At 53.2% G+C, this 24,491-nt stretch overlaps 8 protein-coding genes across 8 annotated transcripts; 3 read left to right on the forward strand and 5 right to left on the reverse strand.

Annotated features, from left to right (window-relative positions):
- Positions 1-692: 692 nt before the first annotated feature.
- On the reverse strand, positions 693-2,202 carry LOC122624319. The gene has a single exon (XM_043803815.1). It carries the CDS (start codon positions 2,125-2,127, stop codon positions 781-783), a length of 1,347 nt encoding a protein of 448 aa, XP_043659750.1. The 5' UTR covers positions 2,128-2,202; the 3' UTR covers positions 693-780.
- Positions 2,203-3,168: 966 nt separating this feature from the next.
- On the forward strand, positions 3,169-9,056 carry LOC122622967 (A-agglutinin anchorage subunit). Its single transcript, XM_043801794.1, has 3 exons — positions 3,169-4,245; positions 4,328-4,468; positions 7,879-9,056. The coding sequence occupies exons 1-3, from the start codon at positions 3,304-3,306 to the stop codon at positions 7,948-7,950; spliced, it is 1,155 nt and encodes a 384-aa protein (XP_043657729.1). The 5' UTR covers positions 3,169-3,303; the 3' UTR covers positions 7,951-9,056.
- LOC122622969 (translocating chain-associated membrane protein 1) lies at positions 5,319-7,765 on the forward strand. The gene is made up of 2 exons (XM_043801797.1): positions 5,319-5,564; positions 6,253-7,765. The coding sequence occupies exon 2, from the start codon at positions 6,294-6,296 to the stop codon at positions 7,398-7,400; it is 1,107 nt and encodes a 368-aa protein (XP_043657732.1). The 5' UTR covers positions 5,319-5,564; positions 6,253-6,293; the 3' UTR covers positions 7,401-7,765.
- A 224-nt stretch (positions 9,057-9,280) lies between the features above and the next one.
- LOC122622968 (GPN-loop GTPase 1) lies at positions 9,281-10,884 on the reverse strand. The gene is made up of 3 exons (XM_043801795.1): positions 10,166-10,884; positions 9,743-10,096; positions 9,281-9,686 (listed from the first exon to the last, which is right to left on the reverse strand). Exons 1-3 carry the CDS (start codon positions 10,745-10,747, stop codon positions 9,480-9,482), a joined length of 1,143 nt encoding a protein of 380 aa, XP_043657730.1. The 5' UTR covers positions 10,748-10,884; the 3' UTR covers positions 9,281-9,479.
- Positions 10,885-11,355: 471 nt separating this feature from the next.
- LOC122622966 (crossover junction endonuclease MUS81) lies at positions 11,356-12,911 on the forward strand. The gene has a single exon (XM_043801793.1). It carries the CDS (start codon positions 11,482-11,484, stop codon positions 12,760-12,762), a length of 1,281 nt encoding a protein of 426 aa, XP_043657728.1. The 5' UTR covers positions 11,356-11,481; the 3' UTR covers positions 12,763-12,911.
- Positions 12,754-16,123, reverse strand: LOC122622963 (RUN domain-containing protein 1). Its single transcript, XM_043801792.1, has 3 exons — positions 14,743-16,123; positions 13,585-14,379; positions 12,754-13,084 (listed from the first exon to the last, which is right to left on the reverse strand). Exons 1-3 carry the CDS (start codon positions 15,912-15,914, stop codon positions 12,895-12,897), a joined length of 2,157 nt encoding a protein of 718 aa, XP_043657727.1. The 5' UTR covers positions 15,915-16,123; the 3' UTR covers positions 12,754-12,894.
- A 995-nt stretch (positions 16,124-17,118) lies between these two features.
- On the reverse strand, positions 17,119-17,991 carry LOC122623893 (3-oxoacyl-[acyl-carrier-protein] reductase FabG). Its single transcript, XM_043803264.1, has one exon. It carries the CDS (start codon positions 17,956-17,958, stop codon positions 17,203-17,205), a length of 756 nt encoding a protein of 251 aa, XP_043659199.1. The 5' UTR covers positions 17,959-17,991; the 3' UTR covers positions 17,119-17,202.
- A 1,142-nt stretch (positions 17,992-19,133) lies between these two features.
- On the reverse strand, positions 19,134-22,437 carry LOC122623816 (synaptic vesicle glycoprotein 2B). Its single transcript, XM_043803159.1, has 8 exons — positions 21,960-22,437; positions 21,718-21,896; positions 21,138-21,319; positions 20,841-21,076; positions 20,496-20,788; positions 20,281-20,440; positions 20,092-20,219; positions 19,134-20,026 (listed from the first exon to the last, which is right to left on the reverse strand). Exons 1-8 carry the CDS (start codon positions 22,400-22,402, stop codon positions 19,971-19,973), a joined length of 1,677 nt encoding a protein of 558 aa, XP_043659094.1. The 5' UTR covers positions 22,403-22,437; the 3' UTR covers positions 19,134-19,970.
- Positions 22,438-24,491: the final 2,054 nt, after the last annotated feature.

The raw sequence follows: 24,491 nt of genomic DNA on the forward strand, positions 1-24,491 counted from the left end.
TGTGTAATCTAACTGCGCCAGCCACTTCAGAGCTACCTGAATAATTAATGAAGTCGAATTCTAAAAACAATGCATGATATGCCGATTTGTTGATTTGCCGAATTGCCAAATTCCGGGTAATTCTGTGGCCAGTATCTGTCGGCGGCTGCCTTATCGGAGGACCTGCCCATATGCACAGATACGGAGCATACTGGAGGGTCATGTCCGGCACTTATCGGCCCACCCTGAGTACGAGTTGACATTGCGGCAGGTCGGAACTGAGCGGCAGCATAATACGCCGATCCCGCGTAGGGTTTATGGTGCTGAATTGACAACCTGTATTGAACTTGTATCTGCCACTCCGTTCGGCGCTTATCTGTGACACCTGGGCACTTGGTGGCTGGTCTCGGGCTTTATTGGCCTGGCGGAGCGATAAGTTGGGCCCGTTGTCTTCCAGCTGCCATAAAAACCCCGGCATTATTTATTGGGAGGAAAACCGAAGTAGCTGGCCAATCTTATCCGCCATGAAGTCTGCCGCATGCTAATTTATAGGCGACTAATCCCCATTCCTTGCGGGGGTCCAACTCCACCGCCGATTGCCATCCGTAATCTTCCTTATCGCCCCCGCGATCCACTAGATTGCAGCTGCACCCGATGGCCGCCAGTTGATACTGTCGCTGGCCGCATTCCGCAAATGGATTAGGATTTGCTGATGGAACTGGCCAGGCACTTCAGATGCTTTATTGTGTACATGCTATCTTAAACTGAAAACAAAAATGACAAAACTGAGTCCGCGGACTGCTAGAAGATGAAGTCCCCGTCCGCCCCCGCCTCCTCCTCCAGCAACGACAGGCTCCTCTCGAAGCGCTTGATGTCCTGGTACCAGCTGGGATCCGCGGCGGCTACGTCCTCCGGCCGGCCGCCCTTGTGGCGATACAGGAACTCGGCGTGGCCCTGGCCGGAAACGCCGTTGACCGTGCAGGCCACGAACTGGTTGAACACCTTCGACTCCCAGTCGCCGCCCACGTAGCGCAGGGCGGAGGCCTCCACCTGGATCTGCACGAGATACTCGCGCTCCTCGGTGCGCACGATGAAGTTCTGGTGCTGCGGCGGCGTGCCCTTCTCGCCGTACGAGTACAGCTCGAAGTTGCTCCCGGTCAGCGGCTGGTAGCGGCCCGAGGGGCTGCAGACGTAGCCCACCTTCAGGGAGGAGAGGAAGAAGGAGGGCTGGCTGAGGCTGCCCACCACCATGCTGCTGCCGTCGTCCATGAAGAGGGCGAAGTACACGTACCGGTTGATGGAGCTCAGGCAGCGCTCGGTGCCGAAGCCGTGGTCCCGGAAGCCGACCATTTGGAGGGGCACTTCCCCCCGACCAGCGAGGGTGACCTTGCCCGCCAGCTCGCCGTTCTGCTCGTAGTGGGTGCGCTGCTCCACGATGTGGTTGACGCTCCGCAGCAGGCTGTAGAACTTCTCGTTCCACGCCTCCCTGGCGATGGAGTCGGCTATCAGGGCGCTGCTCAGGTCCCGGTTGTAGTCGAAGTGCTCGGCGGAGGAGCTCTCGAAGCGCAGGTCCAGGTCCACGGGTATGTCCTGCACCTCCGGCCCCTGGGTTTTCAGAGCGCCGCAGTACTTAATGCGCCACACCCGCATGGATGCCTCCTGGTAGACGTGGAAGCCGCCGCCCTGGAACTCGCTGCTCTCGGCTCCATCTTCGGTGGTGAAGTACACCATGTCGGGCAGATTGGGCGAACTAAGCAGCCCGATCTCGGGCAGCCACAGGTACAGTGCCGCCTTCAGGACGCCGCGCCGCCTCCGCTCCAGGGTAACCATCAGTTTGTGGCCCTCCTTGTTGGCCGCCATGAAGCTGACCACGTCGTAGCTCTTGGGATCGTTGCCGAGCTGCTGCGGTCTGTCCACTTTGGCCAGGTGCTCCGCGGAGCCGAGCAGCTCCTCGTTGCGGCGATAGATGCGGTAACGCAGGCGCCGCAGCACCAGCAAGGCGATCCAGAACTTGACGCGGTAGAAGATGCCCTTCAGTGGGTACTTGTCGAAGATCAGTGGCGGCTTCAGGCCCAGCAGCTTGAGCGCCACGCCCACCAGGGCCACCAGAGTGCCCAAGATCAGGCCGAGCACTGCGAGGAGTATCATGTTTGTAGCTCGAGGTGTTGAGAGATCCTCGTAAGAAACGCTGCGTTAACCGCTCCGCTTGGCCAATTGGACGCGACTGCGAGGCCACTGCAGAATGTGTGGGGAAGTGGGTCTTGGTGGCCGCTTATCGCCACCCGATAAGCCGCAGTTAAACCCACTTGCAGCCCCACCTCCTTGGACAGGGCTTATCGTATGGGAATGGGAATTGGAAGTGGAATCGAGGGGCTTTACGCCGGTGCATGACTAGCTCGTAAATCTGGATCTGTCTGTGGTCGCAATTTGTGATTGATCCATTAGCTGGATGCGTCATCCACCAGGAGCGGCCGATAGCCATCTCTCCAGATAGCCGGGTTGCAGGTTATCTTCTGGTGCAAAGTCTGCGCGATGGTGGCAAAGTTCCACGGCGATTGGCCAAGATCCAAAACTCGGTGGATTGCCTGCTGCAGAAAAGGAGTTACCTCCAACTCCTGGAGACTCCTGGAGCTACGGGTGAGTCTAGCTCCTCTAACTGGAAAGATAATCCGCCCAAGAGAGAGAGTTTTTCACAGCCACAGGATGTGGGATTTCCGTAGCCGTTAGAAACCGATTCAAGCAGACCCACCTGCTCAACACTGGAAAATGTCCCTAAAGGACGCGAATTAGGACTTTCCAACACTCGGCAACCGCGCCTGCGCCGGAAAACAACAAGCGCCTAATCAATAAAAACATAAAATTTAGTGCGCAAGGAGCATCAGCAGCAGCAGCAGCAGCAGGAACAGAAACAGGAACAGGACGAAAACAATATTCCCGAAGGACGCCAACAGGACGCACAGCACTTTCTGAGGCGTTGAGGAGTGCTTTCGAGTGGCAGGACAATCGTGGACAGAGGACAGCAGAGGAGGCAGCCACTAGGTCCGCAGTATTTACTGTCGCAGAGGTGAGAGCTGGGAAAAAGTGTGTGAGGGGGGGTAGAAAGTGGAGGCAGTGGAGGCAGTTGCAACTCGAATAACAAAACCTCATTGGACTAGGACTCATCTGAGGAGCTGAGCAGCTGAGCAGCGGAATCAGCCGTAGAGCGGAAGAAAGCTCCAGAAGAGCGAGGAGCAGTACAGCGGAAGAAAGCTCCAGAAGAGCGAGGAGCAGTACAGCGGAAGAATCTCAAGCGCAGACGAAGACGAACACGAAGAACTGGACAAGATGTACAAGACCATCAGGCACGGCGAGAACAGCCTGCAGTACACGATTCTGCCCCAGAACGACGACTTCCGCATCGAGGGCAAGCTCTCGGGCGCCGGACGATCGGCCTCCACCTCGGCATCCGCATCCGCTTCCGGCAAGGCCAAGGGCCAGCGACGCCGCCGTTCCTTCTTCGCCTACTTGGGCTTGATCTTCGTGTGCACCGTGATCATTGGCGCCGTGCTCATACCCTTCCTGGTCTCCGCCGAGTGTCTGCCGAATCCCGCGGAATGGTTCCTCAAGACCAAGGCGGCCCTGATCCACAGTCCACCTGCAGGCGGTGGAGAGGCGGCTGGCACTTCCACACTACCCACAGGATCTCCCTTGCTGCAGCAGAACGTGGGCCGGAATGTGCAGATTGTGAACCGCAATGGCATTGAGCAGTTCGTCATCCGCGTGAACAAGACCACCAATCCGAGTGCCGGCACCACCAGTGGCATCGCCAGTGGCCCCACCACCGTGGCCACCAGCTCCGGCTCCAGCTCCAGTTCCAGTAGCAGTAGCAGCACCTCCACAACAACGACGACGACGACAACCGCTCCAGCACCCACAACCACCAGCACCACCACCTCCACCACGACAACCAGGGCGCCTCCGGTGACAACTCCGAGGTACCTGCCTCCGCCACCGCCGCCGCCGGCCACCACGATCACCACCCGCATCATCCAGGTGCCGCTACTCAAGTCTGCCGCCAAGAAGCCCATAATGCCGCCAGTTCTGGCCAAGGCCCAGGGGCCGCAGATCCAGACCGGAGCCGGCCAAAACTCCAGGGTGCAGCCAGCGTCGGAACCGAAATTGGAATCGGAATTGGGATCGGGATCGGGGGACGGGCAGAAGAGCAACGCCGCCTGGATAAAGACGCACTGGGCCTACATCGATCCCTCGACGTACTTCCAATGGAGCGTAAGTCGCCACGCAACGGCATAGCCTCCTCGGTCGCCACTAATCCCAGCGCCAACTCCACTCCACTCCATTCCCATTGCAGGGCTACAAGGACGAGGATAGCGTGCTGCTGCCCGCTCTGCTGGGCTTCGCCCTCATCGGCGTGATTTTGATCATCACGGTCTGCCTGGTGGCACGCAACAAGCGCACCATAGTGTCCTCCGTCCGCAAGCGGAACCGCAATGTGAGTACCCTCTGTGCATTTCGCTTGACCAACGAACCGGAAGTGGGTGGCTGGGCGCCTGGCTGGCTGCCTGGCTGGCCGGGTGCTCGGCTTGTGGGCGGGGCGTGGGTGGCGGCGCGTCCTTGAGCCCGTTTGCCAGCAGTTGCTGTTTAACAACGCGATTGAATCACGAAGCGGGGCATTAAGTCTGCATAGCTAAGTGTTCCAAGGGCTAATTGCCACTGGAATCGAGCTCCAAACTTAATCGCCCAATTCGAACTGCGCGCTGTTAGTTTACCATTATTTGTTTACCTTAAAAGGTGTCGAGTGAAGTGTGACAAGTGTGCAAATCCTGATTAGTTGTGTGCGAAAAACAAAAACTCTAATTGGGCCGTAAAACTGCAGAGCAAACGGTTTGAATTGAATTGGCGCCAAAATCAACTCCGCTGCTGCAGCCCTGGTCGTGAGCGATGGCAGTGCGGGAAATCATCGCACAAACTACTATCGCCAAGGCAACAAGGACCCAAAAATACTAAAACCACCACAGCGAAGACGGGTGGGAGTGGGTGCGAGCGAGACGGCTGGCGCGCAGAGAGCTGCGTGGCACTTCTGCCAGGGCTGGGCAGCACACAAATTGAAACCAGCGCAAAAATTGAAATATAATAATGTGAAAATTGCAAGCTCAAATTGGGCTAGCCAATCGGCTGAAGAGTGTAAAGTGCCAGCAAAAAAAAAGTGAGATAAACCACCGTAAACTGTGAACTGTGAATTGTGAACTGCGAGCCGTGCGCGATGTGGCATCCCTGGTGTAAACACACGCACACACCCACACGCGCAGGCGGCACACAGGTGAGCACCAGCAGCGCAGTCGGCACCAGCAGCGGCGCAGCCAGTGGCAGCGACAGCGACGGAGGCAGCGGCAGAGCGCCCATAGCAGATACTTCAGTTTGCGTCGATTGTGCCGATTGAGATTCAGATTCAGTTCCAGATCACAGCCCGAATCGGAGCCGCCAGTGTGTGCCAGCCGCAACGCAACGGAACGGAACGCCAGGCAACGTCTACGTCAGCAAAATCACGTTGCAAGTCACCAGTTGGCCGGAAGATTGGCGAAAATCCTGTGAGTAAAAGTGGCCAGCGTGCAACAACAGTTTTGCCAGCGTGTCTCTTCGAGTCTCCCAGTGTGTGTGTGCGTGTGTGCACTGTGTGTGTGAGCGAGTGGGAGCGCGCAGCTCCCGCACAGTGTCTGTGTGCGTGTGTGTGTGCGTCGGTGAGCAGTGCCAACAAGGCAAAATGTGTGTTTGTTGTTGGGGAGCATCTCGAGCACAGTAGCTACTCCTCGGAGCGCTTCTCCTCCAGGAGGCGCCCGAAGTGGCACTTCCCTGCCCAAAGTGGGACAGCATCTGGGAGCTGTACCTGTGCGCACAGGTTCCCATTCATAAAAACACTCGTAGAAAGTGGCCACAGTGCCAGCGGCACGGAATATGCCAAACATATCGCTATGTTATCAGTCAGTGGGCACTTGTGGCTGGCTGGCAGATTGCAGCCGGGATGCGGAGGAGCATCAGTGGAACGCCACTCCTCACCGCTACTCAGTGATGAGCTTGGTGCTGGAAACCAGTCCGCGTTCCATCTCTTCGATGAGCCCGAGTAATCAGCAAGCGAAGCTGAAAGGGCGACGTGTCACATATGCGAGGCTGCTGCAGATGCTCCCCTGCAGCAAGAGGCGCAGGATGGCCAGTGGTGGCCAGTGATGGGCCGAGGGGCAGTCAGCAGAAGCTCAATAACCAACTCGTACACCATTTCAGAATCCCTGGAGCAGAACCCAGAACCCAGAACCCACTGAGAAATGGCCATTAAACCGGGACTCGGTCGCAAGACCAGCAACAAGAACCCGCCGATCCTGAGCCACGAGTTCGTGATCCAGAACCACGCGGACATCATCTCCTGCGTGGCCATGGTCTTCGTGGTCGGCCTGATGAACGAGTCGACGGCGGCGTTCGCCAGCGCGTTCATATCCCTGCACCACAATGTCAGCGGCGAGGATCCCAGCCGGGAGCAGCCATATGGCAAGGCGTACACCTACATTGCCGGCATCAAGGACTACTGTGCGATATTCTTCTACACGCTCACCTGCATCATCATGCACGCGATCATCCAGGAGTTCGTGCTGGACAAGATCAGCAAAAAGCTGCACTTGTCCAAGTTCAAGCTGGCCCGCTTCAACGAGTCCGGCCAACTGGTGGCCTTCTACCTGCTGTCCTTCGTCTGGGGCGCCCACGTCCTGCTGAAGGAGGGCTACCTCGGCCAGGTGGCCCAGCTGTGGGAGGGCTTCCCCGACCACCCGATGAGCTTCCTGCACAAGTTCTACTTTGTGGTGCAGCTGGCCTACTACCTGCACATGCTGCCGGAGCTCTACTTCCAGAAGATCAAGACCAAGGAGGAGCAGCAGCCCAAGATCGTGCACTCGATCAGCGGCTTCACCCTCATCGTCCTCGCCTACACGCTGAGCTTCCAGCGCCTGGCCCTCGTCCTGCTGACGCTGCACTACTTCAGCGAGCTGCTGTCGCACGTCTTCCAGCTGATCGGCGTCTTCGATCGCGAGGAGCGCCTGGCCAAGCTGCGCGTGGTGAACAACGCCGTCTTCTTCCTGATCCGCTTCGCCACGTCGGTGATCGGAGTGCTCACGCTGTACTACGGCATCGGGGGCGTGCGTTCCCTGCTGGCCTTGGGCGGCCTGATCGCCCTGCAGGGCTACCTGGTCTTCTCCTTCATCACGGAGCAGCTGCGCGCCAAGCGCGAGGCCAAGAAGGAGGCCAAGCGGGAGGCCAAGCTGGCGCTGCAAACCAAGAAGCCCGCCAAGACGCCCAAGGACAAGGTGAAGCGCAAGAAGGAGAGCGACCTGCCCGAGGCGGACCAGACCTCGCCCAGTCCCATCAAGCAGAAGCTCAAGTGAGCTGCTCAGGCGAGGGGCCAGCAAGCACAGAGCAACAAAATCTTCCGCACACTTCCAATTCAAAACGAATGAGAGATAGAGAGAGCAGCACCATGGACAGGAGCCGGGGACACTGGACACTTGCCACTTGGCAGTTGGCAGTTGCCACTTGGCACTGGGCTCCCTGTTGATGTAATCTCGTTGGCTCAAAACTACCACTGCAACATTTCTGCTGCATTTACTTGCTCGACACACAAAAGAAACTATTTCTTAGCCTAAATGTTTTGTTTCATTTAAGTTTACGTCATTTTTAAAACAAATTTTTTTTATTTTTATACATACACAAAAATGAAAAAAGAAACAAATACAACAAAAGAGAAAAGCAACAGCGCATCCGTTTCCTTTTTCTTTTTGGGGGCCAAGGCCAAGTGATCCTCGAGCTGATCCTCGAGGAGATTCGCAGCTGGAAACGCGCCTGAGTAACTTTCCTCTCTTGCAGGACATCGAGGAGCAGGGCGCCGAGGACAACGCCACGCTGCTGACCACCACCAACATGTCGGACGACGACTAATTGGAGCTCGTCCAGATGATTCCCCGTTCACCCTCGGCTCCAGCTTTTGATTTCCGGCCTGCTTGATTCCAAGCGATTCCAAGTCGCTGGGCCATCGCCCACTTTGCCCATCCGTTCGAGATTATCCAGACCTGCTAAGTTTGTAAGATTGTAAGAATGTAAGATTGCTCCACACCAGCTAATCCCTATTCCAAACCCGAACCCGATCCCCTCTCCTATGTTTCCCCTCCCCTTCCGGCCGAGAGGCGAGCGGAAGGTGGAGCGAGAAGAGATCCAAGAACGAAGAAGACTGTTTCTGAAACAATTGCTTAGCTATCCGCTCCTCGTAGTTTTCCAATGCTCCTTCTTCGCCCCTCCCGCCCTCAAAACTGTGTGTGTGTGTGCTTGAGAGAGTGTGTGTGTGTGTGTGATTGAGTGTGTGTGAGAGCTTGGTCTCGATCCCCAGATACCCCGTACTTATAAATATGCATGAGCCAGCCTGACAACTGGGCAACTGGGCTCCTCCATGCCGGGCTCCCGATCTCATCCAAAGTACTTTCCAAACCAAGCGAGCTTTTTAAACATAACCGAACGCCCAGGAGCTGTTGGCCCACTTCGCACTTGGCAATCCACCTTAGGGCGCTCCCGCTGCTCCGAACCCCAGCGCATCGGTGGGCAACGTAGGAAGGGGAGCACAGTGGCTACAAATCGGAGCAGCCCGCGGAAATCGCACTCAAATCAAATGAAACGTCCAGAAGTAAGAATATTTTTCGCAAGCAGCGTTTGCCGGACGTTGGCTACACCTTATTTTGCAGCACAGGCAGGCGGGGATTGGGATACGAGTCCGTTTTGGCAGCCCGCACGCAGCCAGCAATTCAGATGGGGCAGTGATGCAGTGAATCAGTGAGGTAGTAGGGCAATGAGGCAGAGAGACAGAGAGAAATCGTAGTGGGGACTACTGTTCGTCTATATAAACTGTGTATAACTGTGAGCATTGACAAGTATTTGAGATGATCTGTATTTTTGTAAGCGTAATATTTAAAGCGACAGCCAACAAACCAAGACAACCAAATCCAGAGAAGCAACTATAAAGCGTAAGATATCGCTCGTAAGATATCAGCACCCAACACACGCGACACACACGATTTATTTGACAATTTGCTCAACGCATGTACACACGTAATACATACAGCATGAATGTAAATATATATATATCTGCATATATATATACGAAAATAAGTAACGCAAAGTATGAGGCTTGCATTTACATTTACGAGCGGGATATATCCTCCATATGTATATGTTATCACTAATTTGCAAAGCTAAACTAAGTCCATATATACAAAACAAATATCGGAAATGGAAGTGACGAACACACACTATATTGAATGTTTTTGCTTGTTAAAGTAAATAATAAAGATGAAAACTCGAAATCATAGCTTCATCATAACCCTCCTTCCGAGGGACGCAATCCTGACCCCGCACGTAACTACGCTATAACTACAATTATGGAAATCCACCAGTTCCAGTTAGTTCACTTAGTGATCACTCTACGGCTGCGACTGTTCCTGCTGCAGCTTGTCCCGCTTGCTCTGCTGGGCGGTCAGGTGGTTCTGCACGAAGCTGTGGAAGTTCTGGTCTTCCGCGGTGCCCTTCGCGTCCTCCTCCATGTCCTCCTCCTCCTCATGTTCCGCTGATTGGGGCACCAGACCGGGTGCCATTAGAAACACGCTGTTCCCAGAGTTCGGCGGTGGGTCCTAAAATGGTTAAGGCATTGCAGTAGGTAGACAAATGTCTCAAAAACTGTTCCTACCTGAAGCCTCAATCCCAGGGGAACGGCAACGCCGTCCTCTTCCACATGATCCACTGGCTTTGGGCCCGCCGCATTCTGCGCCAGTCGCTCTTGGAGCTTCTTCTCGTACACTGGCTTGTAGTCCCGCTCGTACTCGGCCACGCAGTCGAGGATCTTCGTCAGGAGCTGGGCATAGCCCACGCCTGTCTTGGCCGAAACGCCGCAAGTGCTTAGATTCTCGTAGAAGGTGTCCAGGGTGAGCGACATGGTGCGCGTGAGGTTGCTCACGAAGCTCTGCTCCTCCTCCTGAGCCTCCTGGAAGGCCTCGAAGTCCGTCATCCAGTCCAGCACAAAGCTGCAGTCCTGCAGGTCGATCTGATGCGGAAGCGGGAAAAGTTAGCCAAGATTCTGGATATCTGTTAAGTCTGTTTGGCAAGAGTTTACCTTGTTCAGCGCCACGAGGAAGGGCAATCGGGTCTTGTACAGAATGGAGCAGGCGTAGAGCATGTTGGACATGAAGGTGGTGGGACAAACACTGCGCTGCACATCCATTACATAGACCACAATGGTGGGGAACATGGTCGCCAGGCCCTCGGTGATAATGCTCCCGGAAGCCGACCAGGTGAACACCTCGATCTGCCCGGGCGTGTCGATCACACACCACTTGTGGCCGCGCTCGCCGGCGCGACGCACTAGCTCCGCAAACTGGGCCATTTTGGTGGTGAACATATTGAGCGCGGTCACAATGCCGCCGTTGGGACCCAGTTGGTACTGCTTCATCACCTCCCGGTAGTTGACCGTGTCCCGGATGTCCACGTGGGCCGCATACGGCACTTCCCTGCACGCCGGATCCAGGTTGACCACGTACGGATTGAACTTCTCCTGGGCGTGCTGGATGAGACTCCGGGTGAACGTGGTCTTGCCGCTGCCGGCCATTCCCAGCACAATTATGCACACGGGCGCCTGCCGGATTCCCTCGCTCAGCGTCAGGGCCTCCAGCTTGATGCTCTCCACTCCGTCGGCCATTTCGCACACGGCTTAATTGCGAACGACAAACGCCAAACACCAAACTCCAAACGCAGCACAAATCAAAACAGAAACAGGAGGCGCAAAAGCAAACGTGCTGTGGCAGTGTGACCGTCTCTTGGAAAGAGTGCTCCTTGTGCCGCCAAAGTTTGCTTGAGATACTAACAAATGTAAGCTGTTAGAATTGATATTTAAACACCGCTTTATTGCTGAAGCTTTTCATCTTACGTTACATTCGAGTATGCACATCCATCACATAGAGCATAATGGTGGGAAGCATGGTGTCCAGGTCCTGGGTGATTTGTTCTCCCGATCCCCACCAAGCGAGCTTACAAGCTCACTTCTCTGCACATGTGGATTACACACTACCTGTAACGGTCATGCTCAGTAAGCTGCGCCACACACTTCTTGGTCGCAGCATCTCTTCATGGAATTTCAAATATCCAGTACGTCGTAGTTAAATTTGTTTGTGCGTGCGCCCGCAATTGCACATTTGAAAGATGAAACTTCTCCTTCGGAAAATACCGAAAAGTGTAAAACATACCGCATAGCGGCATAACACTCTATTGTGTTATCGATAGCTGCAAGCTTAGCTGTCGGATGTAAACGTGCCACCACCAGGGCCAGCGTTGCCAGACTAAAGAACCGGCAATGGACCCGCGTTTATTTATAGTGAAATTCGTATTTTTTTTTGGTGAATTGGCATTATGCTATTTAGTTAAAGTTGTAAAGTCATGGAAACCCGACTGGAAGTGCTCTTGCGGGAGCCGAATCCATTGTTTACCCGGTGGCTGGAACGCTGGCTACGTGAAGCGGAGCGCCGCGATCAGAAGTCGCAGTTCAGGCTTCGCCAGGCGCTGGAGTCCCTAAGGAGCTACCCACTGCCATTGTCCAGCGGACGAGACTGCTCCATTCTGCGTGGCTTTGGGGGTACGCTCTGCCAGCTAATCGACGAGGAGCTTCGCCATCACAGAGGTCTCCAATTGGTGCCCCAGCAGGCCGTGGTTCAGGAGCGCTACGAGCAACAGGTCCAGGCGGTCATTCGCAAGGTGCAGGAGAAGCAGCTGGAACACCAGAAACGCCAGAACAAAAGCGACAGGCCCAGGAAGCCAACTAAAAAGGATTTGGCGCAACTGGCAGCCCTTGAGGAGCGGGAGCGCGTAGTGGAAATGCAACCAGGACGATTCCAGTTGCTTCTTTTGGTGGATACACAGGAAACCAGTGGCAAAAACAAAAGAGTTCTGGACCAGACAAGGAGCTACTTGGAGTCGTTGGGAGCCCGTCATGAAGTGCGTCGTCTCACAATCGGCGATTTCCTTTGGGTGGCCCAGGATGAAGAGGGCAATGAACTGGTTTTACCCTACATTGTGGAGCGCAAGAGAATGGATGACCTGGCATCGAGTATTCGGGATGGGCGCTTCCACGAACAGAAGCACCGGCTGCAGCACTGTGGCCTGCAGCACATCATCTACCTGGTCGAGGACTATGGCGACAATGAGCAACTGGGCCTGCCACTGGACTCCTTGCAGCAGGCTCTGACCAATGCCAAAGTTCAAACTGGTGTCCGGGTGGTGCGCACAGCGAATCATTTCCGTTCCATGAGCTATTTGGCCGGAATGAGTCGCTCCCTGGGTCAGATATTCGCCGGCAAAAAGCTGCACAGCGTGGATCGCGGCACCCTCGACAAGGCCACCTGCCTGCTCACAAATTCCGACCTGGGGTTGCTCAAGTTTCGAGCCCTCTACGAGGACTCCGCCAAGAATGCGCAGCTCACAGTGCGCGAGGTTTTCGTGCAACAGTTGCTACAGCTGCATTCCCTCTCCCTCGAACGAGCCATGGCGATAGTGGAACGATATCCCACTCCACGTTGCCTGCTGGACGCCTACGCGGAGTGTGCAGACCAGAAGCAGGCCAGGCTCCTCCTCTCCGGCATCCCAAGTGGACCCCTGGAACGTCCACTGGGCGATAAAATCAGCCAGTGCCTACACGAATTCTACAGCACGCACTTTCGTTAGGATTAGCAATTGATTTAATGGGACATATCTAAGGTTATATACACGAGTTTATACATAAGTGAGAGAGAGAATACGTTGGACATTGAATAGTGTGATCTAGTCTAAGCCAAAAAATGTACAAGTCAGCCGCCTTTAGATGTTGCGGAAGTGCCGGATGGCCAGGTCCACCGGCAGGTCGAAGTCAAATCGAGAAAGAGCATCGATGGAGCGCAGTGAGTCCCGGAATCCCGTGCGGGCCACGTAGCTGTCTGGCGAGTAGTACGTGTCCACCAGTTCATGGCAGCTGAGGATCAAGTTCAGCCACTCCACCAGCAAATGGGAGCTGTTTGAAGGAAGAGAGAAGTCGTTTAAAAGGAAAAAGTAAGATAAAAGTCAAAGTAAAGATCCGCGTCCTTGTTAGCCTTATTCATACAAGGTTCAAGTCAATACAAACCTTAATTAATTAAGACTACAAAGTCAAAAGCTACCTGCACCTAATTAACTATGTTCATACTTAATTTACATGTTAAAGCAATTAATCGATTAAGCAATTAACTCATTGATAAGTTTAAGAATCAATATTACCACGAATTGCTACAGAGTAACATCATTATGATTTCGGATACGAGTAATTCTAAAGAGCTTGTGCTTCTCTTGCTTTGTTGAAGACTCCCCTTTTTTTGGGAAAGAAACTATGAAATGTGTTTTGGAGATGTATAAGGCTAGTGCCTAAAACTATGCACTTGTTAGCAATATGGTATTGCAAAGTTTTGCGGCTTGTAAATCGCTCTTAACTAAACATTCTCTCGATTTCCCAGCGTTTAGCCCTTGCAAATAACTCACTTGAGTCCGGCACAGACGAAGGCCTTGAAGTGGGCGTTGTTGCTCCGTTTGTAAGGACGATGCATGGCTAGAATCATGCCCACGGCGCTGAGCAAACTTTGCTTGGCGGTCACAGCCTGCGCGTCCACGATGTCCAGCTGGAAGCTCTGCGACAACTTTCTGGCCGGCGTGTTGTTGTACTCCTCGCCGTGCTTCAGCCTGTAATAGGCCAGTACTAATTCCCAGGCGTGCATGGCCCTGCCCAAGCCGAGGAACTGCGAATCTCCTCCGGCTGCGGGCGGGATTACCGGAGGTCCGGGATGCAGACACCTCATAAAGGGCACCATCAAACTGGAGGCAGCCGATTCCGCTGGGATGCGAAGTCCATGTTGTATGAGCTGCTGCAACGTGCGGGCAAAGTTCTTCCGCACCACCGTGGTCAGTTCCCTGCCAATTGTGGCAATGGAGTCACCGCGTGCATGCGTCGTCCGCCGGCTCTTGCTCTCCTTTTCCCACTCAAAGTTGGAGTAGCTAATGTCCTCGTCGGAGTCGGAGGATATTGCGCCGCCAGCCGCATATGGAGCCAGTTCGTGACCAGTTGGCACTGCTCGCCGGCAACGAGGCGGCAGGGTCAGTGCTCCGTTTTGGGAGTTGATAACCGGATTACCAGTGTCGGAGGAAGAGGTTGACTCCGCCTGTTGTTGCTGTTGGCGCAACGCCCTCTTGATGTTGGCCAACTTCTCGCGATCGCAGCTCAAAGTGGCGGCCAGTGCGGCTACTTCCTGGATGTCCACCTCAAGTTGGGCCCGCAGATCCCTAAATCGGGTGAAAGACAAAGTCAGGTTGGTTTTCTTTACTTTGGTGGTGGTGTTTGCAATCTCTAAACTGGAAATGTTAAGTTTATGCTGAGGATATGTGCTCATCTTCGTATATCATAAATACTTTCGGGGACCGAAACATTTAGGTAATGACTTTTTTTAAAGGGTATTCTTAACATTTAACAAATATCTTTCCTTCGCACTTTGAACCAAAACTATGGGTTAAGTTCATAAAGGCTTATTTATCGGCTTAAAATCGTTACGATATCTCGTCTGTGGTATATATCAACTCTATGATTGAGACCTGGTTTCAAAAGCATATGAATGGGATATGGGATGAATGTGAGCGCATAGATCTTACCCCCAGTGGTTGCCCTTGTGCGTCTTCTTCAGCGAGTTCTGCTGGAACTCGTCGTGACTTCGTGGCTTCACCAGATGCGTGCTGGCGAACATTTGCATGAGGACCGAAGCCTTGTCCAGCAGGCCATGTGCCTTGCTGTGCAGGCTCTCGCCGGAAGAGTGGGAACCCAGTCCAGAGGATAGCTGGGCAGAAGCCATCGTAGCGGGGGCGTTTGGGGCAACGTGAGTTGCCTGGGAACTCCGTGCCGTCTGCTTCGCCGCGTAGCTGTTGTATGCTCCGGATAGGAGCTTCAATCGATCGCCGACGGATCCCTCGACGGCGTCGCACTGAAGGAAGGCAATGAAGCGCTCCAGGTCAGTTATCTGCGTCTTCAGCTGGGCCACCAGTTGCTCCTTCATCTTCAGAGGGCCCACAAACTCGCCGATGGCATTGTCGACCTGGTGGCGCAGTTGTTCCGTGCTGAGAGCCGGCAGTTCATGCTGCTCCACCTGGAGATTGAGCTTGGAGCGCAGCTCGTCCAGGATAAACTTTTGCTTCTCGAGCAGTACGTGCTGCGGCAGGATGCCGGGTTCTCCAGCCTCGTAGGCTATTTGTTCCAGCTCAGTCAGCTGGGACTTCAGTTGTTCGATGAGCTGGCTATCGGGACCATGCTCCTTTTCGCCCTCGGCGGCGGGCTTATCAGAATGGGGTTCCTGGGACTGGACTGCCTCTGGAATTCCTTGGAAGGCAAAGTCCTCGAGGTCGCGCAGAAGTTGATCCCGCTCCTCCGCTGGCGCCTCAACAATTTGGCGAACTCTTAGTTGGACGTGGGCAAAGTGGGAGGTCAAAGCCAGCAGGGAACTGGTTAGAAGCTCCTGCTCCTCCTCGATGCTTCGCAGACGAGCCAGTTCGCTGCCAGTGCTTCCACGTCGCGTTTCTGACTTTTCCAGTCCCTGTTCTAGTTCGCAATCCACGCCAGAACTGGCGCTATTCGCGTCATCGTAGTTGGCTCCCAACGGCGACCAGCGTTCGCTAAGCAGCTCCTGCTGCTCCTGCTCCTGCTCCTGCTCGACCTCGACTTCCTCCACTTCCTCCTCCTCGTCCTCGGCACGAACAGCTCCAGCTGGCAGCTGGCCTTTGGCCGTCGAGGAAGGGTCCTTGGAGTCCTGGGCCTCCTCCATTTTCATTTCCATATGGAAATGCTGCAGGGAATCGCCTTGCCCTGCGCCGTTGGTCTCCTCTGTTTTTGTGTTCCCAATGCCCGAGAAAAATCAATCGGTGGCTTGTTCCGCTTTCTGTGCCAGCTGGCCCAGCTCCCTTGCTCTCTCCTGCTCTTTGGCTGGCTTTCGAGAAGCTTGTGTGCCAGGGGGATGTATGGATACAACGATGAGCGCGCGGCCACGGTTTCTGACGCACTGGCACTTTCTCCGAAAGTCGTCAACATTGAGGGCTTTTCTCGCCGTTTTGGGGATGAACGTGTAGCTTTAAGCTATGGCTAACGATTTTCGTTGGGTTAGAACCTTTGCTAACTGGAAAAGCATTGCAATTGACTCGACCTTTCAACCACAAAGCCACATTCTAAATGCTAAAAGTTTCTACAGGATTGAAGCTCCATGGAGGAAGCTCCTTCCGAGTTTTCATTCCGTCTTGTCAAATGTGTGGGTCTTTTCTAAAAGCCACCAAGAGATGCTGCGATGTTTTCAGCTTCCGAAACTTGTGTCCTTAACTTTTAAGCTTTTCAGTAAGCTAGCTGGGGAGCTTCTCACCTCCATATGCCCCTTGATGTTTGTCCCAAGGTGGTCCCAATTTCCCGAGCTGCTCACCCTTTTGAGGGGCGGGGACTCATGAATCAATGTCCATTATGACCTACATTACCAGCACATAGAGCGCTGACCGCAGCGGGGAACACGCGGTTACCCCCTGCCTGCTGCAAATAAACAGTGGAATCCGCAGTTATCTTTGAGTGCTTCGTGATAAGAAGCTGGCGGAGATTAAACCGCAGCAATCGGTTCTGCGGTCCGCGTCTCCTGACGCTGACAAGGCACCTTATCACCTTATCAACTACCGGCTGATGATGGGCCCGATAAGTCTGTTGAGTGTCTGACACAGCAACCATGGCGGTCGTTTTGGGGTCACCCCCGCAAACAAGTTGATGTTGTTGATTTTGACTTCAAAAATGTTGGTTTACTGCGATACACGGAAATGGTGTTTTGTCGTTACACTTGTATTCCAAATGAAGCGTAAGCTGTGGTGGCTTATTAATCATCAACCACTTGTGCAGAAGTATAGAAGTATAGCATCCTTTGGGATTGCCCTTGAAAACTTCATTTCTGTGACCGGCTTAATTCTGCCTGTTGGTAACTTTTCTCGTTTCGATGTGGCAAAAAACGTCTTTGGTTCAGTGTGGTTACTACTTATTTATTGAAAAAAAAAACAGGAGGATGGGGGAAAATAATGGAGGAAACGCAATCGGGAGCCCGCTTAACGAGGCGTCAGATTGTTCTTGCCACCGTCGATGGGCAGGAGGGCACCGGTGGTGAAACTGGCCTTGGAGCTGGCCAAAAAGGCAACCGCCTCGGCCACTTCGGTGACGTCGCCCACACGGCCCATGGGATGCGAATTGATGGCCCGCTGGAGCACGCCATTGTACTCCTCGTCGACGATGCCAATGTTGCGATGTATGTTGGTCACCACGAAGCCGGGATTCACCGAGTTCACGCGCACGCCCTGCGGCGCCATTTCGAGGGCCACAATCTTGGTGAACTGATCGAGGGCAGCCTTGGAGACTCCATAGCTCAGCGCTCCGGCGAAGGGACGAATGCCGGCACAGCTGCTCACGTTGACCACGGCGCCCTTGGTCTTCAGGAGGTGCGGCAGCACAGCCTTGGTCAGCAGAATAATGCCACGCAGATTGGTATTCAGCACCGCGTCGAACTCCTCGATGTCCAGGTCGATGAGGCCACCCTTGCCCAGAATGCCGGCATTGTTGACCAGCACATCGATGCGTCCGAACTTGGCCAACGTCTGCTGGACAATCGCGTCCGCGTCCTTGGTCACATCGGCCACCACGATCTCCGCCTGCGTGCCCTTGAGGTTCTTCTTCGTGGCCTCCAGATTGGCCACATTGCGACCCACCAGCGCCAAAGTGGCACCTTCGCGGGCCAGCACTTGGGCAATGGCGGCACCGATTCCGCTGCTAGCTCCCGTCACGATCACCACCTTGTTGCTGAGACTCATCTTGGAACACTGGAGCCGGCGTTGGCCCGGCGCTGGAATTTATGGACGTGCTGTGCTCTCTTCTGCCCGCGATAAGATTAGTTAGTCAGCTGCACTTCACAAAAAATTATCTGCGATGGTCCGGGAAAAGAAAAGGCAAACACTGTGCCCACCCAAAAATGTGGTTTTAATTTATGGCACAATTTGCTTGTTTGCGTGCCACTATTTCTTTAATTCGCTGAAAATAGAAGTGGAGGATTTTCGGCTTTGTGTTCGACTTGCAGAGTAAGTGACATGAAAAGCACAATTCGGATTTGCCCATGATCTATAATCAGAAGCTGTTATTGAGGCTAGGTCGTGGTGAAATTGATTTTATCTGCTACCACTAGTTTTTCGCAGTGCGGGCGTGACGTGAATCGCTGCTCGTTCGTTGCTCTCGGGAAAAACAACCTGTAGAGGTTCACCTTGGGTCTGTGGGTCTGCGAGGGTCTTTATCGATGCTCTAGCATCGCATTAGCAGCCGCGATGCCGCGACTCTACTCGACTCGACTCGACACGACTCGACTCGGGTTTTAAAAGTCAGAGCCGAAAAGTTTTTAATTAAAACTTTCCGTGGGTCTTGTCTGATTTCAAGCATTAGCGCAATCAAGGCATATCGGGGCAACCCAGAAGACGGGCCTCCAACTTCGAGTTGAGCGCCTCCGTTGTCAGATAATTAGCATTTCCATTTGGCTTGAGTGCGCACTCGTATATCAACGCCTCCTCGCGCAGATAAGACGCCAGGGGTCTCCAGCTGGAGGACATTGGGGGCGATGGAGGGCGATTGTGGTACAGTGGCGGCCCAGTAGCTCAGACCGCCCAGTAGCAATTGGCCGAGATGAATGGGCGTTGGAATGTCAAGATAGGAGCGACCCGCGTCGCTCACTTCATTTATTTCGAATTAAAGACGTGTCAACCGAGGACCTCGCTTCGTTTCGCTGAAGAAGTCCCACTGTACTTGCGCACGACTCGGCCCAAAAGTCTGTGCTTTTGATGGTGTATTTGGCACTAATCGTTTTCCTGGCTAAGCGATTCGCTCTGGCTCGGCAATTACTCAAAATCTATGACTGAGTGGATTAATTAATTAAAATAGCGAGCAATGTGGGCAGGGGCAGAAATGCATCATCATTTTATTTCTCAAATCTTTCAAATGTTTCCATGTCCATTATTTCCGTTAAAGTGCCAAGTTCTTTGAGTGCTGAGTGCTGAGATAGGAATGTGCGATGGCAATGATTTGTTTTGTGATTGTAATGATTTTAATTAATAACAATGTATGGGCTTGCATGCCAGCGGAGGCTTCATCGCCTTCGAGCAAGTGCGAGTACTCCAGCCACACTCCTCCGCACTTTCGAGTCCTTGGGCGCAACTCAATTTGGCTGGCAACTTCTGGCTGCTGGAGTGTGGCACAATGTTATACTGGCCAACGTGGCAAGTCCCGACTGCCAATTCCTCAGATTCCCATCTGCATCGCTTGCTTGGCTTCTTGGGCAGTCACTTTTGACGCCAGTGGCAGGACATCGGAACGGAAAAGAGAGGTCCTCGTCCCGGCTCAAGGATGCATTGATAAGTGACAGCGGTTTATGGAAATCGATGGAGAGGAATTCGTGTAATTGACAAGTGAAACGAAATTGCATACAAATTGCTTAAACCTAGGAGCTTGCAATCTAAAATAAATTAACTTTTAATTAAACCAAAGGCGAAGCGCAAGGCAAACCAAACAAGAAAAAACAAATACAAAAAAAAAAAAAAATAGGGAAATGGAAATAGAAATAGAAAATGGCTGGAAACGAAAGTCAACTTAAAAACCCCTGCAGATTGCATTGATTTAATGGAGTTGAGAACTAGGGTTTCTGTTGCCGTGAATATTGTAGCTCTCGCAGGAGGGTAAGCAGCGTGGAGGCAACGAACTAAGCTAGGAAATAAGTTAAATACACTATGTACAGCGGTGGAACGGAGCCGAGTTCGAGTCCTCTGGCGGTCCAGTCCGAAGGAGCTCACTTGAGAGCGGCCTTGTTCTTCAGCGGCAGGAACATGGCCATAATGCACCCAGCTGAGCAGAAAGGAACGCGGATTAGAGCGCATTTGGCTTCAGTCTGGCTTCGTTAGTCAACTTACCCAGCATGAACAAACTGATCATGAGGAAGGGTGGCACACAGCCCAGGCCCATCAGAGCCGGGAAGAAGATGTTGCCCAGCAGCGAACCCAGGCGGCCGAACATCATTTCCAGCGAGACAATCATCGTCCTAAAGGGATTAGAAATCAGTAAGTCGTGGCACCACCTTGTCGAATTGGCCAAAAGCCCACCTGAGCGACGTGGGAAAGAGGTTCACTGAGGCGCTGATCACCGAGGTGGCCGATATGCTGCCCATGGTCACGAAAAGCGAAGCCAGTGCGACTGTGGACACTGCCGAGCTGGACCAGTACATGCCAATGGAGCAGCAGGCCGCTATGAAGAGGCCACTGGCTGGAATATTGGAATACATATAATACCACTTTCGATGGAAGGATAGTGTACTCACTCATTATTCGCTTGACGCCAACTAAGTTGACCAGGAACCCAGCCAGCATATATGCCACAAGACCAGCAGCGGCCACAATCAGATTGTTGGTGTAGGTGGAGGGTGTTATGTTCACATGGCACTCGACCAGGGGATCATTCCGAGTAACTGCCTCCAGCTGGCTTTGGGTGCGATTAACGCTGTACTCCAGGATGTTGCAGATGCTCGTCGACTGCGATTGGCCGCTCATCAAGTTCTCGTACTCGTTGATGGATGCAAACAGTTGTGGGAGCCACAGTCGCATGGTGTTTTGTCTAAGAACAAAAACCTCTTAAAATGGATCTTCGTTGCATTTAGTAGACTTACCCCAAGAGCACGCAAAAGTTCAGGAGGTAGACCCACAGGGACAGACTTAGGTAGGGTTTGGTGAAAAGCGGACGAAGCTGGGTGAAACCCGAGCGCAGAGAGCTCTTCTTGGCGTCCTGACTCTCCGGATCCTGAACGACGTCGCACTCAGTCGGAGGCTTTTCCTCCGTCGGAGGAGCTTCCTTCTTGGCGTGCTTTTTCACCGGAACGATTACTTCGTTGGCCAGCACTTTGATCTGTTTGATAATAGTACATGTATTGATGGTCGAATATTTGATCACGATTAGGTAAACTTACTGGGAACGAGTCCTTGGGTTTTCGCGAGTTCAGGTGATACATGAACTTGAAGGCTTCCAGGGCTTCCTGATTGCGCCCCTTGGACATGAGGAACTTGGGACTCTCCGGGAAGAAAAAGAAGAGCACGAAGCTCAGCAGACTGGGCAGTGCGGTGATGGCCACGAAGAACTGCCAGGTGGTCACTGCAACGGTTCAATGTTCAATTCCATTAGAAAGTTTATTTCTTCTATACATTACAATGGTTAATTTTAGCCCCGCTGTACATCTAATCGCTTTATTTTCCCCCAAGTGCACTTACTGCTGTAATCAGGGCTTCTTGTTATCATCTTACTACACTACTGCTCTACGACTATTTGCACTCAATGAAATCTGCTAAGCTATATATGTACGAGGTAGCGTTAGTGGGCGCGTGGAGTTTATATATCGTTTCGCAGATTTTTCCCATGGGGGATGGGGCCTCCGGTATTATCAACTGTTCTACGGATGCTTATCCGGTTATCTGCTGGCTTCTTATCAGCTAACACCGATAACAACAGTGATAACAACACTGTCAACTACGTAACACGCCCTCGCAACTTACGTGACAAACTCCAGATACGGACGTTCCACGTCTCGGGCAAAATCAGCATGGCCAAGCCCGGTAGCGTGAGCGTTGCAATGGAGAACATGATGCCCACCATCATCATGATGCGCTGCCGGTGCTTCCGTCCATGGAGTTCCGTCAGATAGGTCATAAGGACGGCGAAGGGGCCACTCATGCTGCATTGATTACAGAGCTGCTGGAGGAGGTTCGATGGCAACCGCGAAGAGGTAGTTACTCACCAGAAGCCACCGAGGTACTTGAAGATAATCAACTGGATCCTATTCTGGCTGAGGGCTCCTCCCAGCACGCAAATCGTGTCGGCGGCATAGCCCACAATCAGCAGATTCTTCCTGCCCTTGGTGTCGGCCAGGTAGCCCCACATCACCGCCGAGCTGATCATGCCCGCGTAGGTGATGGCGTTCAGGATGCCCTTGTCCAGCAGACTCAGCTTGAGGTCGCACTCGGCGCTGGGCAGGATGTAGGACATCGTGGAGGTCTCGTAGACGGTGCCCATGGCCGCTGGAACGGCGGCCACCAGCAGGAGGATGTTGAACATTCCGAAGCCAGCTGCATCGATGGCTGTCTCGAAATCAGCTGCAGCCGCTGCCACCGCCTCTTTCTGGGGAGGATCTTTCTGCTTGGGATGGGGCGTGGGATCGCCGGATTCTCGGGGCTCACTCATCGTGCGTATTGTTTGGGTCGCCTCTGCTGACTGAAGCTGGGGCGTTGGGCGGGTACGTTATATCTTCCCGACGGCGCTGGGGCCTCAAATCATCTTTGTTTGCCTATAGTCGAGGGAAAACAAGCGATGCTTGTGCCAATTGCGCTAATCTAGCGACTAGGGATCACCCTACTTGGGATGCTGCCTACCACTGGCATCATCAGTGTTGTGGTGGATCCTCCAAGCGTGCGCTCTGGTGTGTCAGCTCCACGTTTGTTTAGCCAAATCATTTTCCTGGCGGTGACCCCGCGAACTCGCCCTTTAATCCATTAACCCCCCTCCAGTTTCGGACAGGCCTGAAAACAATTAAACGCCTCCCTGTTTACTCGGCGGTTTATGGGCCCCCATCATCCGCATCATCAGCGGTATCTGGCCCCTCGACGTATATGTGATCACTCTGGCTGCGACTGTCCATGTGAATGGGGGGCTTTATTGCCGCCGTGATTCGGTTTACTGATTTTTCCCTGATGATTCCCTGTAGTGGATGCTGGGCGCAGGGCATGCCATTTCGCTGGACAGTTTGTTCTCGGCAATGACTAGCCAATCGTTCTGTTCAAGCAGCGAATGATAGAGATCTGAGTGCCCACTTTGATACGAAAATGGGTCGACTTGCCCAAATGTTTCTTACTAATATTTATACTTCTGTGATTTGCTCTACAAGTTTTTAATGGTATTTCGCAGTCGCCATTGGAGGTGTCTTCTTCGCACCTGCTCTGATTACGGCTCCTATGACGACACGGCAGCGCCTCGCTGATTTACGTGGGCTCCCCGTTGCCCTTCCCATGCCCATTCCCATTCCCATTTCCATTTTGCAGTTGCCAGTTACCAGTTACCAGTTGCCAGTTGCCAGTTGCCGGCTTGGCAACCGTTGCGTCGTCATCGGGCTAAACTAATTGCGATGATTACGGGTTATGAGTTGGTTTCCCTGAAAACTTTTCGGGATTACGATTACTCATGTAGGGGCTTAGAGCTGTGGTCTGGTCTTGGTTTGGCGTGTGCTGCGATTTGTTTTCACAGAATCCGAAACTGGCCGGCCCGCACAGTGGGGGTCTCATGTGGCATAGATCAGGATTTGATATTAATTAAGCGGGCTGCAGGCGGAGGAGTGCAGCGGTGGAACCAGCAATAGAGAGCAGATTACTCCCCGGCGGGGGATTAGGGCGCAACTTACAGGATTTGGCATCCCATGGTATCGGTTTAGTGCCGAGCAAGGTATCGCTGTCTTGGAGACAATGAGGGGAATGAACAAAGGGTCTGGGTCGTGAGAATTAATGGCTGATGAGTTGGATAGTCGCAACGAATTCTGACACTCGACCAAAATGTAATCCAGTGTATGAGAGAGTCCAATGCTTCTGTTTCCGTTTCAGTAGTGACGAAAGAGTTTGAGCCAAAATACCATTTCTTGATGTGTGTGTGGAACAATGCTTTGTTCACTTTTATTAGGAGTTGTACATTCCCAGGCCAGGGAGCGTTTGTAGAATCCAGATTATCGTGCACTTGCACAACATGATTCATTCAAGGGGCTCAGTACATTTTAATTAAGATAAACAAGAATTTGCCATGCAAGAGCTGTGTTTAAAGTCCCAAAAGAAGCCTTTCCCATTAACCGCATCGCCTGCTCCCGAGCACTTTCCCACTTCAGCCATGCCGCCCACTGTGCTCCACTGTGCCCACTGAGGGCCATGACCATGCCCAGTGGCCATAAAAGACATGACGAAATCCGCCAAGACTGAAATTTTTCCACGCTACAATTTGTTTAATTTCATCAGCTCCAGCTGCGGATTCGTGGGCACTGCGGGGTGTTGCGGGGTGCTGCGGGGCATGGGGGCTACGCAAATTTCTTTGCGCTATTATCTAAGTCAAACAGAAGCTGGCGAAGCGAGCGCCAAAACTTTTTCACCTCCGACGATCGGGGCACAGTGCCGAGGGTGCCAAGGGTGTGGGTGTGGGTGTGGGACATGCACCGGGAAAATCAGCTCCAAGAAGTTTTCCATTCGAAGTAACCCAGCTACCTTGTGCACTTTCCTGCACCACTTGCTCAAATGCCTGA

Source organism: Drosophila teissieri, chromosome X (assembly GCF_016746235.2).
Source record: "Drosophila teissieri strain GT53w chromosome X, Prin_Dtei_1.1, whole genome shotgun sequence".
NCBI lineage: Eukaryota > Metazoa > Arthropoda > Insecta > Diptera > Drosophilidae > Drosophila > Drosophila teissieri.

What these genes read in the sequence shown, in the direction of transcription:
- LOC122624319 (XM_043803815.1), bottom strand. Translation starts at nt 2,127, where the DNA reads ATGATACTCCTCGCAGTGCTCGGCCTGATCTTGGGCACTCTGGTGGCC.
- LOC122622967 (XM_043801794.1), top strand. Translation starts at nt 3,304, where the DNA reads ATGTACAAGACCATCAGGCACGGCGAGAACAGCCTGCAGTACACGATT. An exon ending in CGACGTACTTCCAATGGAGC is followed by an intron (nt 4,246 to 4,327) that starts GTAAGTCGCCAC and finishes TTCCCATTGCAG; the next exon opens with GGCTACAAGGACGAGGATAG. An exon ending in TCCGCAAGCGGAACCGCAAT is followed by an intron (nt 4,469 to 7,878) that starts GTGAGTACCCTC and finishes CCTCTCTTGCAG; the next exon opens with GACATCGAGGAGCAGGGCGC.
- LOC122622969 (XM_043801797.1), top strand. Translation starts at nt 6,294, where the DNA reads ATGGCCATTAAACCGGGACTCGGTCGCAAGACCAGCAACAAGAACCCG.
- LOC122622968 (XM_043801795.1), bottom strand. Translation starts at nt 10,747, where the DNA reads ATGGCCGACGGAGTGGAGAGCATCAAGCTGGAGGCCCTGACGCTGAGC. An exon ending in TCCTCGTGGCGCTGAACAAG is followed by an intron (nt 10,097 to 10,165) that starts GTAAACTCTTGC and finishes CTTCCGCATCAG; the next exon opens with ATCGACCTGCAGGACTGCAG. An exon ending in CCCTGGGATTGAGGCTTCAG is followed by an intron (nt 9,687 to 9,742) that starts GTAGGAACAGTT and finishes TAACCATTTTAG; the next exon opens with GACCCACCGCCGAACTCTGG.
- LOC122622966 (XM_043801793.1), top strand. Translation starts at nt 11,482, where the DNA reads ATGGAAACCCGACTGGAAGTGCTCTTGCGGGAGCCGAATCCATTGTTT.
- LOC122622963 (XM_043801792.1), bottom strand. Translation starts at nt 15,914, where the DNA reads ATGGAAATGAAAATGGAGGAGGCCCAGGACTCCAAGGACCCTTCCTCG. An exon ending in CACAAGGGCAACCACTGGGG is followed by an intron (nt 14,380 to 14,742) that starts GTAAGATCTATG and finishes CACCCGATTTAG; the next exon opens with GGATCTGCGGGCCCAACTTG. An exon ending in TTCGTCTGTGCCGGACTCAA is followed by an intron (nt 13,085 to 13,584) that starts GTGAGTTATTTG and finishes TCCTTCAAACAG; the next exon opens with CTCCCATTTGCTGGTGGAGT.
- LOC122623893 (XM_043803264.1), bottom strand. Translation starts at nt 17,958, where the DNA reads ATGAGTCTCAGCAACAAGGTGGTGATCGTGACGGGAGCTAGCAGCGGA.
- LOC122623816 (XM_043803159.1), bottom strand. Translation starts at nt 22,402, where the DNA reads ATGAGTGAGCCCCGAGAATCCGGCGATCCCACGCCCCATCCCAAGCAG. An exon ending in AAGTACCTCGGTGGCTTCTG is followed by an intron (nt 21,897 to 21,959) that starts GTGAGTAACTAC and finishes TAATCAATGCAG; the next exon opens with CATGAGTGGCCCCTTCGCCG. An exon ending in CTCTTTCCCACGTCGCTCAG is followed by an intron (nt 20,220 to 20,280) that starts GTGGGCTTTTGG and finishes TAATCCCTTTAG; the next exon opens with GACGATGATTGTCTCGCTGG.